The sequence below is a fragment of the Rattus norvegicus genome, chromosome 2 (assembly GCF_036323735.1).
Source record: "Rattus norvegicus strain BN/NHsdMcwi chromosome 2, GRCr8, whole genome shotgun sequence".
Classification (NCBI taxonomy): Eukaryota; Metazoa; Chordata; class Mammalia; order Rodentia; family Muridae; genus Rattus; species Rattus norvegicus.
The window spans coordinates 190,229,428-190,243,708 of NC_086020.1; the positions used below are offsets into that span (position 1 = coordinate 190,229,428).

At 43.6% G+C, this 14,281-nt stretch overlaps 1 protein-coding gene across 3 annotated transcripts in view; it reads left to right on the forward strand.

Annotated features, from left to right (window-relative positions):
- The window catches only part of Gdap2 (ganglioside-induced differentiation-associated-protein 2), a 58,971-nt gene that overhangs the window by 12,270 nt on the left and 32,420 nt on the right, over positions 1-14,281 (forward strand). For all 3 annotated transcript variants that reach the window (XM_063282173.1, XM_006233032.5, NM_001013201.1), the window contains 3 exons: positions 6,389-6,542; positions 6,791-6,879; positions 11,274-11,350. In XM_063282173.1, the coding sequence (XP_063138243.1) occupies positions 6,389-6,542; positions 6,791-6,879; positions 11,274-11,350 (320 nt within the window). The remainder of the gene's footprint in view (positions 1-6,388; positions 6,543-6,790; positions 6,880-11,273; positions 11,351-14,281) is intronic.

Below are 14,281 nucleotides of genomic sequence, written 5' to 3' on the forward strand. Positions count from 1 at the left end.
CATGGGCTGTCGTTGTGTGTTCTCTGACTCGGTCCTGAAGTGTGAACTTTCAGGGGTGAGAAAGTGGGTACTACAGTTTTCGCTTGCTGTTTTCTGGTTAGCACTCTACTCCCAGCATTCAGCAGCCTCTGCCTCATTATTGCAAAGTAGTGAGTTGAAATATCTGTTGTTGAATTGTCTTTGGTAATCCACATACTCAGTGCTCGTTAACAGGACATGCAAAGGGCAGACATCACACTAGACAGAACTAAGACCAGAAATAATCTTACTACTTTTTCAAACCTTAAAACACCTCAGGATGATGTTTTAAATGTTCATAACAGCATTCGACTTTCAGGCTTTGGATGAGAAGAGACAAATACATGACAGGTGGGATTGGAGCAGCACTTTGGGTCATGGTTTCCAGCATCCAGAGTTCTTAGGAACAATAAAGGAGAGGTGCCAGCCCAGGAACAAGATATTTGTTCCTTTTTGGTCAGGGGAACAGGGTCTCATATACCCAAGGCTAGCCCTAGACGCTAGCATTCTGCCTCTGTCTCCCAAATGCTGGTGCCAGGCTCAGCTTTTTTTCCGTTCAAAACTCTAATGTGAGAAATCTCTACAACAAAATAATTGTGTGTTTGCCTGTTACCTATTTTTAAAAAGCAAAATAATACACATATTTTGTTTCTTTTTCTTTTCTTTTCGTTTCTTTTTTTTCAGAGCTGGGGACCAAACCCAGGGCCTTGCGCTTGCTAGGCAAGCGCTCTACCACTGAGCCAAATCCCCAACCCCTATTTTGTTTCTTTTAACTAGCAATTTTTAACTTTGGAAGCAATATAAAAATAGTGTGAAAGCTACAATAACTAAAGCCATAATATTCCCACCATTCAAATATCACCACTTCGGGCTCATTCCATATGAACTATGAAGGTATATACATATTCTTAGAAAGAAAAGTAATTATATATATACTGCTTCTAAGACGGTAGTATACATAGCATCTTCTTTAGAAGATGCGTTTGGCTGTTCGGTTTCAGACATCACATCTAGCCCTAAACTGCAGGTAGCATTTCCAGGTGACCAGACATGTCTTTTGAGGTTATTGTACCAAAGCCTCATATTCAGTCAGGAGCTCACATGGCTCTGGTTTCTGTGTCATTTGTGTCTGGTTTATTCTGCTCAGTTTCTTACAGCCCTGGGGTGTGGACTGAACTCACTCAGTTGATCTTCAGGCCATCCTGGCTCTTTTATTTGATTTCCTTATGGTGCCAGCTAGTCCGTGTCTGTCTACACTGGACTCAGTTTGCTAACATGTTTCGCAGATCTCGCTGTGCTAGTGCTTTTCCACATTAAACGATATGTGAGTCCTCACGGACCTGCTAGTGGTCTACAGTTGACACAAAGGTTGCTGCCTAGAATGGAGTTTGAGTGTTCGTCCTTTGCATCTGGAGTATTAGCTGTATGGTGTTTCCAGTTCCCTGTCACGTGTTTCACAGGTCTGTTTGGTGATTTTAGGACCAAACTGGTAATCCTGGTGTGGGTCCATGCTTCCCTTAAGATTATGAAGTTGTCTGTTTACCTGTCACTTCCTCCACGGTGTTTTCTTTCATTGCATGGGGGGAGTTAACTGGGCCTGTCTGGTTACTCAGAGTTGCAGTTTCCATTGGAAAGTTAAATCCTTACGGTGATGGTTTGAATGAGAGCAACTCCATACAGTTTTATACTTGAGGAAACTGTTCGGGAAAGGTTAAGAGATACGGCCCTGTTGTTGAAGGAGGTCTGTCACTGCAGATGGGCTCTGAGGTTTCAAGAGCCCAGGCCATTCCGAGTCAGCTCTGCCTCCTGCTTGTGGAACTGATACAGACTTTGAGGTACTGCTCCAGTGCTGCGTCTGCCTGCCTGTTGCCATGCTCCCCCTCCTGATGCTCTCTTACTCGCTGAAACTGTCAACCCCAACAAGCTCTTGCTCTGTAAGTTGCCATGGTCCTGTTGTCTTGTCACAGCAGCTTAAGTCACCTACTTCCCCACTCTTCAAAATAAAGAGTTAGTGTAGCATTCACTCAAATGGTGACAAATGATCTTTTCCTGGCCCTCTGTTATGGTTCTGTGCATACAGGGTTCTGCTGATCCATGTATATGGTTTTGTATGAAGAACCTACCTCATTCTTGTGTTCTAGGGCAAGTCCTCGCCACCATCTCAGTACCACACTTGGTTCACCTTCCTTTCCTTGCAGTGTGCTGAAATCCCATTTTCTGTTGACTTCTTACTGAGGAAATGAAACTTCCCTCTATTCCATTGAGTAGAAGTCTCTCACACATTCTTCCCCCTTCTCCACTTTCCTCAACTACCATCACACTTTACATCAAGTCAGTATTCTGTCTTTATTAGCATTGTGACTATATAAATGTCCAAGATGGTGAGCAAGTAGATTCCCATTCTCTTTGTATTTTTGCCCTCCAGGAAGTTATTAGTTGACTTGATTTTATGGAAATCATTTCCAAATGTGTCACTGGTTCATCCTCGACATTTAAACAAGTGTAAACCTCCTCTCAGTGAAAGTTGGACCCTTTAGCTTTTCTTCTGACCTGTTTTTCTGTTGGCAGGGCTCACTTGGGACTTTCAACTTCCCCTTCTCTCCTAACTGTTGTCCCTACTGTCCAGGCACTGGGTTCACATCCTGCTGGGGTGTCCCTGGTCTTCTGCATTAGATGCCGAGTTTTCAACACCTCCTGCCTGCCAGTTTCTGGGTAGAAGGGCAGGGACAAACATACTAAGGCTGTTTTCATGCTAATTGGAAATTTGGTTAGAGGTAGCATTCTAGTTTGGAAATTGTTTTCTAATCGTGTGAAGGCATTGCTGTATTGTCTGTACTTTCAGACTATAATCCCCACAGCTCCTTCCTAGCCACCCAGACAGGCACACCATAGAGAACATTGTTTGAATCCCCAGCTGACCAACATCCAGGTCACTCACTCGGGGACACACACAGCAGAGACCCACCTACGGTTCTTGGTGACCTCTTCCTCATCCTATTCCCTGCCACTTGCTCAGGAATCTGAGAGCCCGGCTTCTACTAAAACCCACTTCCTTCCTCATAGACCCATAAGAAGGGACTCCCACTCTGCCGTGTGGGCACTTGCTGTGCTGTTGTCTGTCTGTTCACGGTGCTAGTAGCTCTTCTAATAAACTTCTCGCCCCAGTCCATGTCAGTGCCCCCTGTAAATGCAGCAGTCTGAGGGCTTCAGAAATGGTTCAGTGGTTAAGAGCACTTGCAGAGGGCTCTGTTTTGGTTCCAGCAGTGGCATAGTGGCTCATGACATCTGTAACTCCAGTTCCAGCGGGCCCCTCCCTCTTCTCTAGCTTCAGTGGGCCGTACATACACGTGGTCCACATGCAGGCAAAACATAGAATAAAAGCAAATAAGTAATACAATCCGAGGCCATCCAGTTAGAAAGCTGACCATGTTCCTTATTTTGAATTATTTGTGTGTTAGCAGTTTGCCTCTGGAAGCATACGATTGCATGTTTATTTCTGATGTGCTGAAATTGTGTGTGAGCGGCCTTGGCGTGGTTTGTGTTTTTGTTTGCCACCCTAGTTCAGAACCCAGAAGTAGAGAACTAGATCTCCACTAATTAGAAGCCGCTTGTAGGTGCACCCTGTCAGCAGCTTGACTGCAGTCAGTAGCCAAGCACACAGACCCACAGCTGTACCAAGACTTGGGAGGATAAAAAGCCATGCACACACATGTCCTTGTTAGATAACAGTCTGAGAGAAGTCCAGCATCTCCAGAAGCAAAAGTGTTTTTAAATCAGAACAGATTGAGTCCGCAGTCTCTGCGCTTAAGTGAGACTGTGCACATGTGGTGTGGGGTTTGGTGTTTTATAGGATAAAGAAAATGGGGGGACTTTGAAGATAGAAGCATCTATCAGGAAGTGAGTTCCCCTGCAGTCTAAATGTGGTAGATAGCAGCAGGTTTGGTGTGTGGAGTTTCCATTCAGAGATGTTGGGAGCAGCCTCAAGATGGTGGAAACAGCCTTTATGTTAAAAAGCAATCCTATTTCAGCCTTTTGTTACATCAGAGCAGCCATACCTAAGCCTGCACCTGCAGTTCTGCTTGAATTCAATAGATAGAATAAATCTGGTTGTCAGGTCACACCGGTGGTCAGGTCACTAAGCAGCCCACCCTACTCTTCGCCCCCGCTGGCTGATTTACCCAGCCAATATCCTGGTCATTGAGCCAGGCCCATTCTTTTGTGGTTACCAAACCCCTCCCCACATCTTGCTTCTACCAGTATACTTCCGCCTGAGAAAAATTGTCAGCTTGGTCAGACCTCTTGACTTGCTGTCCATTCTTTGTGTCTCTTGTCCCCTGTTCTCTCCTAGGTGGACCCCAGACCCTGGTCCACTGCCCTGTGGGTCAGGGCACAGAGACTCACATGGGTGTTGTCAGTCACTCACCTTTGTCCAGAGTGTCCCCGTCCACCTGAGGCTTTTAGGTCACTGACCCCTAGCTGGTTGTTAGCTGCTCAGTTCCTCTTCCTTAGCAATCCCCAACAATCACTAGGGAGTGAGGAGTGAGGCGCGAGGCGCTCAGTTCTGGGAAGTTTCTTGCTTTTCTTCCATTTTTCTTTCTTGGAAGAAATCTTACTGCACACTATATTTTCTTGGTTTGTCCCTTCTTTTTCTTTTCTTTTCTTTTTTTTTTTTTTGTTATCTCTTAATTTCTTTTGTTCTCTGCATGATTCTTCAACTGTAGTTTCAGCCCCTGTTGAACTTCCCTGTTCTTACGGTTTCAGTAGTCTGTAGCAATATGCATAAGTGCTGTTTTTCTGTGCTTTCTATATTTTTTAACACAGCATTCTGGCCTTGACTCAGAGGTCCTGCATCCTCTCATATGTCTGTTCCTGTCAAGACTTCTGGTCATATCCTGCCTGTTGTGTATCAGGAACATTAGTTAGTTTTGTCTACCTCCTCATGTCCTGGTGATCTTTAAGTGTTTTGTGCTCTTACTCATTAGCCCGCCTGTTTAAGATGGTGTCTTATGTGGAACCTGTTCTGGTTTAGAACTTGCTTTGTATGGCCCAATCTGTCCTTTAACTTGGACCCCCGTCTCAGGACTCATCCTCCTGACTGCTGGGATCACCGCTGTGGGTCACTGCTGCTTAATGCACTGAAGCTGCTGACAGGGTGCAGGTGACATGGCTATAGATATTTAATTCTCCCAGTTCTGGGATCTGGAAGTCGGGAATCAGGATGGCAGCACATCAGGGTCTTCTGAGGGTTTCCGGGCCTCTTCACTTAAGAAGAAGCAGTCTCTAGATTGTGTTGGAAAGACATTCATCCTGTCTGTGAGGATTCCAGCACCATCTCGTCTCATTCCTCTCAGCTTATTCCTCTCTCACTACCACATGCCACCGTGAAGTTTCAGCATAGGAAGTGGGAAGGACATGACGCAATTACTCCATAGCAGCAAGGCTATTGGTTGGTGGGTCTGGAGTACAACAGACATCCTGTGGTTTTATTGGGGGGTTGGGAGGATTGCTTTAATTATTAGACCCAACTCATCCTTTGCCTTTGGCCGTGGATATGCATGTTAGCTGATGGTGGCCAGCAGCTAGGCATTTTCCTGACCACTTTAGTGCCTTAACCAAAGCCCCTCTTTGTACTTGTGAGTGGGATTCTGGATTCTAGAAACTCTTGTTCAACTTCTCCAGGGAATAGTCTTCGGTTTTGTTACGTCAGTGGTAAAGAAAGTGTAACCTTGCCATGCTGCTGTGAGGGGGTTGTTGTGGTTTTGGTTGACCGTATATCCGAACCATCTCTTTATAGTCCTACATCACAGCATGGTCTGAGAAGTAGTTAGGAGTCTTTGGATTGTTCCCCAGAAATAACAGTAGCAGCCGCCTCTGCTGTGTGCGTGCACTTTGCATCATTTAACTCAGTTGATCTTCTAAGGCTGGTATGTCCTGTAAGTAGGAAATCAAAGCAGAGACACCATAAACATACCCAGTATGCACACACGAACGCTCTGGACCCTGGATTTAAGGGAATCAACTTGTTTTAGTCTGGCCCCACCCTTCTTTGCAAAGCTCCATACTGCTGACCCCATTTTGGAGGCTGCTAGATTTCTCCCCTAAGCCAGTTACCCATAGACCACTGACTTTTCTCCCTTCAAAGACCTGAAGAATTCTCTGCTCAGTGTCTTTCCCACTTTGTAATATAAGATTGTGCTTATACCTGCTGTCCATCCCAGCACCTCAATAACACAAGGAACAGACGCAGATGTTTGTACTCAGTCCTGTTTTTAAATAACATTCCTCACAGTTCTTAACGCACTGTTTTATGCTTTGCATCTTTGTGTTTTCCTAATATTTTCTGGCTTTTATGTGTCCCCTTTGTTTCCAGGTTGCCGAACTGGTGAAGCAAAATTGACAAAAGGCTTCAACCTAGCTGCTCGGTTCATCATCCACACAGTGGGGCCTAAGTATAAGAGCCGCTACCGCACCGCAGCGGAGAGTTCCCTCTACAGCTGCTACCGAAACGTGCTTCAGCTGGCAAAGTACGGCCTGCTCCCCACATGCCGTTAGAGGTGCACCCTCACTGTGGAAAACTCTGAGGGACCCAGATAGTATCTCTCGGAGTATGGTTAAATTTTACAAGAATATAACTATCAAAGAATACAGTTTTAACTATTGTAATTTATTGGTGGGGGAGGAGAGATTCAGACTTGCGTTTTGAGATTACTTACAGATTATGTATGTAGAGAATTGTTTTAGTACAACTTTTGGGTTTCCTGTCTGGTTGCAGGGAGCAGTCCATGTCTTCCGTTGGCTTCTGTGTCATCAATTCTGCAAAGCGAGGTTATCCACTAGAAGATGCAACACACATCGCTCTTCGTAAGTAATGCTGGAAGGACCACACATAAATCAAGTTCTTCCCATTTTCCATTCCTAGATAAAGTTTGAACCAGAGAGCATCATGGGAGAGACTTTGCTTGGCTAGGTTGCAGAGTTCTCACTTACTGTGGTGTAATTTATACCTATGCATAAAAGCTTACAGGACTTGCTCATTAAGATTGAAAACAATACCAGACTAGAAAATATAATGTAATGAATATTTGATTCAAATAAGAATAATCTTAACAGTTTATAAAACATGCAGCAAAAACAAATTCATAATATATTTGCATGGAGACTATGGGTTTTCTTTTTTGTGTGGTCTTATTTCTTTTCAGCCTGAAGAACTTCCTTTTTTTTTATTGGATATTTTGTTATTTAAATTTCAAATGTTATCCCCTTTCTCTGTTTCCTGTCCATAAACCTCCTATCCTATCCCTCACCCCCCTTCTTCTGTAAGAAGGCCATCCTCTGCTACATATGCAGCTGGAGCCATGGGTCTGTCCATGTGTACTCTTTGGATGGTGGTTTAGTCCCTGGGAGCTCTGGTTGGTTGGTACTGTTCTTATGGGGTTGCAACCCCTTCAGTTCCTTTAATTCTTTCTCTAACTCTTCCAATGGGGACCCAGTTCTCAGTTCAATTGTTGGCTGCGAGCGTTCACCTCTGTATTTGTCACGCTCTGGCAGAGCCTCTCAGGAGACAGGTATATCAGACTCCTGTCAGCATGCACTTCTTGGCATCCCCAGTAGTCACTAGGTTTGGGTGTGGCTGTATGTATATGGGCTGGATCCCCAGGTAGGGCAGGCTTTGAATAGCCATTCATTCAGTCTCTGCTCCAAACTTTGGGAGACAGTGTTTATTAATAAGCTTTTGGCCTTATAGCTGGGCACTGTTTCCTCCTAATCTTAGTTCTGCCACATGGTTTGTCAGTTACCTCTCCTTCCTTCCGGCCTGCTTTTTCCTTCTTGTCCAGCTGGCTAAATCTCCCTTATATAATTCCTTCCCAAAGTTTCTCCCCCCCCCCGCCCCCACCAAAGTTCCATTCTCTCTGTCTCCCCCACCAAAAGTTCCACCTTACTATTCTGCTTTTTGCTATAGGCTATAGACGTTTTATTTTAGCCAATCAGAAGATGCTGGAGAACAATGAATGCTTTACAGTATGCTGAGTCAGGAGATGCTTTATAATACTGACAATACCGAAGTATGAACAGCACCCAGGTCTCTGGGTACAGAAATCAGCATTTGAATATACTGTGCATAAAAACACAGTCCAACAGACAGTACCTTTCAAAAGTACTCCTTGAATATAAAACTGTGTGCTTAGGTTTAAAAATCACTGAGTCCAAGCTGACCTATATAGAAATTTGTATAAAAGTACAGAGTTGGACTGAGGGCATAGGTCAATGATAGAGTATGTGCTTAGGATGTATGGGTCTCTGAGTTCAGTTCCCTGAAAGAAAAACTAGTCCTCAGCTTGAGAGTCCATATCATCAGTGTATTCCTTACATTTTAGGTCACAGATTGACCAACGAGAACACTTTGCTTGAAGCATCAGTGGTATGCAGATATGATGCTCATCTTCAGATACCTGAAGGGCTTTCACAGGAGCCTTATGCTGCAAAGCAGTTTTGAGCAAGGGTTCTTTGCAGGGTTGGGCTATCATCAGAGCCTACATTGTGCATCCATCAAAAGAATGCTATGGTCCCTTATCTGAAGCAGTGTTCAGAAATACAGACTTTAAAAGCTATTCCTAGATCTTAACAGTCCTCATAAAGGTGAGGGAGGCCTGTTTCAAGGGAGGGGCTTTGGTTGCTTTGAGATAGGACTGTATGTTAATGAGGTTCTCATTACCAGGAACAGCGCCCGCACATCCTCCGTAAATACTACTATGTGAATTCCCTATATGCATTGCTCTGGGAAAATGGTCCAAAGGGTTGCTTTGCTGCATAGTAATGCCACAGACCACCCCCAGTTTTAAGAGTAATTTACAATAACAGATAAAGATCAATACTGGAAAGATTACTTCTAGGAATGTAATTGGCAGAAAGGAAGCAAATCGCTCTTAAAACTGAGCTAGTCAAATTGTATAAGGGCCATTTTTTTCTAGACCTTAAATGTGACAAAATTATACAGCATCTAATTCAGAACAAACAAATACAGAGATAATAGTATATTTCTGAAATTTGAAAATATTGAATGGCTTATACACGTGTATAGTGCATGCTTGCTAAAAGTGAATTCATTAACATATGTCTTTCAAGTCAAGAGCTTTCTTGCTTATTAAAGTATTAGCAAAGCATTTTATACAAAAACCTAATAGCTTCTTTATAATATCTTCTTTTCCTTAGTCTATGTGCAATTAAAACCTTTGAGAAACCATAAACATCACCAGTGAAGTAAAACTACTGGATTACTTCTTCAACAAGAATGTATTACTGGTCTGCTGTACTCTGTCCTACACAGGAGCAGCCAGCAGGGAGGCAAGAAGCCCATGTGCTTGTTCTAATGGCCCATGCTTCGGTGTGGAAGGTTAATAGCCTGGATGTCACTTTCACTAGTTAAAGTGTCTTCATAAATATCAAGCATGTGACATCCTGTTTGGCTGCCAAGAAGAGTACCCAGCTGCAACTAGAAGGACCACTGTAGACTGAAAGGCCTTGAGTCATGAGGTCAATCTCGTCCCTCTTCCTGGCAGTAGTGTTCTTTCTGAATGAGCACCATTGAGAAAATTTGATTTAATTACTACTTGGCATTACCTTCCATAGGAAACATACAGTGATTGTGTTAAGAGACAATTACATATGACTGTCAAATTTTTATCTAATGTAAATAGTATAAAAGAAAAATTTTTTATGCTGTTTTAAGGAAATGGTTGAAAGCAGACCAGAAGGAAAACAGATTTGCTCCGAGAGCAGCAGAGTTACATTCAGATCTTCATCCCGCTCTCATCAAATGAGTCTACTGCACTAGATCCTGGGACTACATTTCTTACCAAGGCAGCACATAGAGTATAAATTTAGTTATTAGTTGCTTTTGATGAGTGCATGTCGTATGGTCATGTTCTGCTAGTCTTCAGTTAATATAATGTTAGCATAAAATAGCCTTGGCTTTAAATAGTCACATTGTAGCTGTAAGAAGCTTTCAGGTAGAAGGATGCTCAAAAGTTCAGTCTTCCCAGTTTACCATAGGACTATATATCTCATTTAACCTATTGTAAACCTGAAAAACCCTAAAGTGAACTTGAACTAAGGTGATGCAGGAGATTGTGTATAGAGGACACGGGGAGGGGTAGAGTTCTACACAACATAGCTTGTGACCAGACCTTGAACACTGAGTGAAGATTCACAAAAGAAGAGAGCGGAGGAATCAGGTTTTCTGTCAGAACTGACCTTCCTCTGGATAGGGCATCATGAATCCTCAGTGATAGTGGAAGAGGTGTGGGAGGAACAGTGGGAAGCAGGACTTAGGAGGACTTAGCCTGGACAGTGTGGCAAGTCATGTGGGAACGTTGAACCTTAACTTATAAGGGATACAGCTCCATTACAAGTCTCTCCTGCGGAAGGTACTGTAAGAAGATTACACAGGAAGCAAAACTTGTAGAGACCAGCCACTAACTTATTGCCAAAATGTGTGTGAGCACTAAGAGCCTGAAAGCCGCTGAAAGAGGAAGGATGGATATTTGACATGTTAGCAGAATTAAAATATTGTACATGGAAACCACATGCCAGTGTGGATTGAAATAAAAAATAGAAAATGCCAGAGGAGATCGAGGGCCAGTGAGGTGGCTTGGCAAGCAGAGATGAGTGCTGCCAGGCCTGAGTCTACCCTGCAGCCCTATGCTACAGGGACAGAACTAACTCCTGCCAGTTGTCCTCTGAGCTAGGCACACACACCGTGATGCACACACACACCATGGTGCACACACACATTAGGGTGGGATAGAGACTAAGAAAAAGATGACTCGACTTTGGCTGTGTGAGCCGGGACACCTCACGCTGTAACTGAATGAACACAAAAGCACTGTGCTTTCCATTTGTGCTAGATCATTCTGGCCAAAGGGAAGCCTCAGAGAAATAAAGAACATGCTGGATAGGAGAGAGGTCTGGACTCAGCACCTTCTGTAGCCAGACATTGTCACAGACATTGTAACCAGGGCAGCAAGTACAATAAAGCCATGGCACCTTAGGGCCAGTGGAGGGCCAAGAGCAGAGAGCACGCCATCACAGGACCTCTGAAACTGTCTGCTACTTGCTCTGGAGGAAAGCATACCAGGCTGTGAGGCGGTCATGTGGAGACTTTTCTGCTGCTCGGTGAGGGAGCAGTAGCTGATGAAGCCCATTAAAGAAACCAAAGCTTGGCTTTAACATTGAATTCTTTCCATTGTCTTCTTTAGGTACTGTGAGGCGGTTCCTAGAGATCCATGGGGAAACCATTGAAAAGGTGGTATTTGCTATCTCAGAACTCGAAGAGGTATTTTACTAATATTTTTTGCTTAGTTTGAGTCTTAATTACTTGTGTTACCTTCATGTGGTCATGATCTGTTCAATGAGTCTGAAGCATATAAATCTAATGATTTCAATAAATTTGTGGCAGTGGGACTTAAGCTCATTCATTGAAGAGACATTTAATGGAAACTGTAACAGTGTAGAAAGAACCCAGACTGCTTCACAGTGTAAACCACGCTGTGCTGACTGCTGAGTCCTCCTGACTTTGCTTCAAGTTTTGGAATCACAGGCATGCACTACCCAGCTAAAAGGGAGTTTGATTTAGTTTTACTGCTCTGCTGCTGTCTTCATAAAGGAATTGGCACGGTACGGTGGTTCAGCTTTTTCAGTTCCTTCAGTCCTTTCTCTAACTCCTTCTTGGGGTCCCTGTGCTCAGTCTGATGGTTATCTGCAAGCATCTTAATCTGTCAGTCAGGCTCTGGCAGAGCCTCTCAGGAGACAGCCATATTGGGCTCCTGTCACCAAGCACTTCTTAGCATCAGCAATAGTGACTGGATTTGGTGGCTGCATATGGGATACATCCCCAGGTAGGGCAGTCCCTGCGTGGCATTTCCTTCTGTCTCTGCTCCATTCATTGGCCCTGTATTTCCTCCTGTGAATATTTTGTTCCCCTTCTAAGAAGGACTGAAGCATCCACATTTTGGTCTTCCTTCTTCATGAGCTTCATATAGTCTGTGAATTGTATCTTGGGTATTCCAAGCTTTTGGGCTAATATTCGCTTATCGGTGAGTGCATACCATGTGTATTCTTTTGTGACTCAGTTACCTCACTCAGGATGATATTTTTCCAGTTCCATCCATTTGCCTATGAATTTCATAAAGTCATTGTTTTGATAGTTGAGTAATATTCCATTGTGTAGATGTACCACATTTTCTGTATCCATTCCTCTGTTGAAGGGCATCTGGGTTCTTTCCAGCTTCTGGCTATTATAAATAAGGCTACGATGAACATAGTGGAGCACGTGTCTTTTTTATATGTTGGGGCATCTTTTGGGTATATGCCCAGGAGAGGTATAGCTGGGTCCTCAGGTAGTTCTCTGTCCAATTTTCTGAGGATCCTCCAGACTGATTTCCAGAATGGTTGTACCAGTCTGCAATCCCACCAACAATGGAGGAGTGTTCCTCTTTCTCCACATCCTCGCCAGCATCTGCTGTCACCTCAGTTTTTTATCTTAGCCATTCTGACTGGTGTGAGGTGAAATCTCAGGGTTGTTTTGATTTGCATTTCCCTGATGACTAAGGATGTTGAACATTTCTTCAGGTGCTTCTCAGCCATTCATTATTCCTCAGCTGAAAATTCTTTGTTTACCTCTGTACCCCACTTTTTTAATAGTGTTATTTGGCTCTTTGGAATCTAACTTCTTGAGTTCTTTGTATATTTTGGATATAAGGCCTCTATCAGATGTAGGATTGTTAAAGATCTTTTTCCAATCTGTTGGTTGCCATTTTGTCCTATTGATAGTGTCCTTTTCCTTACAGAAACTTTGCAGTTTTATGAGGTTCCACTTTGGTGATTCTTAATCTTAGAGCATAAGCCAGTGGTGTTCTGTTCAGGAAATTTTCCCCTGTGCCCATGTGTTTGAGGCTTTCCCCCACTTTCTCTTCTATTAGTTTCAATGTATCTGGTTTTATGTGAGGGTCTTTGATCCACTTGGACTCGAGCTTTGTACAAGGAAATAAAAATGGGTCAATTTGCATTCTTAGACCACCAGTTCAACCAGCACCATTTGTTGAAAAATGCTTTTTTCTCTTGGATGGTTTTAGCTTCTTTATCAACGATCAAGAAACCATAGTTGTATGGGTTCATTTCTGGGGCTTCAATTCTATTCTATTGACCTATCTGCCTGTCTCTGTTCCAATACCATACAGTTTGTTTTTTTTTTTATTAACTTGAGTATTTCTTATATACATTTCAAGTGTTATTCCCTTTCCCGGTTTCCGGGCAAACATCCCCCTCTCCCCTCCCCTTTCTTATGGGTGTTCCCCTCCCAACCCTCCCCCCATTGCCGCCCTCCCCCCATAGTCTAGTTCACTGGGGGTTCAGTCTTAGCAGGACCCAGGGCTTCCCCTTCCACTGGTGCTCTTACTAGGATATTCATTGCTACCTATGGGGTCAGAGTCCAGGATCAGTCCATGTATAGTATTTAGGTAGTGGCTTAGTCCCTGGAAGCTCTGGTTGCTTGACATTGTTGTACTTTTGGGGTCTCGAGCCCCTTCAAGCTCTTCCAGTTCTTTCTCTGATCCTTCAACGGGGGACCTATTCTCAGTTCAGTGGTTTGCTGCTGGCATTCGCCTCTGTATTTACTGTATTCTGGCTGTGTCTCTCAGGAGCGATCTACATCCGGCTCCTGTCGGTCTGCACTTCTTTGCTTCATCCATCTTGTCTAATTGGGTGGCTGTATATGTATGGGCCACATGTGGGGCAGGCTCTGAATGGGTGTTCCTTCAGTCTCTGTTTTAATCTTTGCCTCTCCCTTCCCTGCCAAGGGTATTCTTTTTCCTCATTTAAAGAAGGAGTGAAGCATTCACATTTTGATCATCCGTCTTGAGTTTCGTTTGTTCTAGGGATCTAGGGTAATTCAAGCATTTGGGCTAAAAGCCACTTATCAATGAGTGCATACCATGTATGTCTTTCTGTGATTGGGTTAGCTCACTCAGGATGATATTTTCCAGTTCCAACCATTTGCCTACGAATTTCATAAACTCGTTGTTTTTGATAGCTGAGTAATATTCCATTGTGTAGATGTACCACATTTTCTGTATCCATTCCTCTGTTGAAGGGCATCTGGGTTCTTTCCATTTTCTGGCTATTATAAATAAGGCTGCGATGAACATAGTGGAGCACGTGTCTCTTTTATATGTTGGGGCATCTTTTGGGTATATGCCCAAGAGAGGTA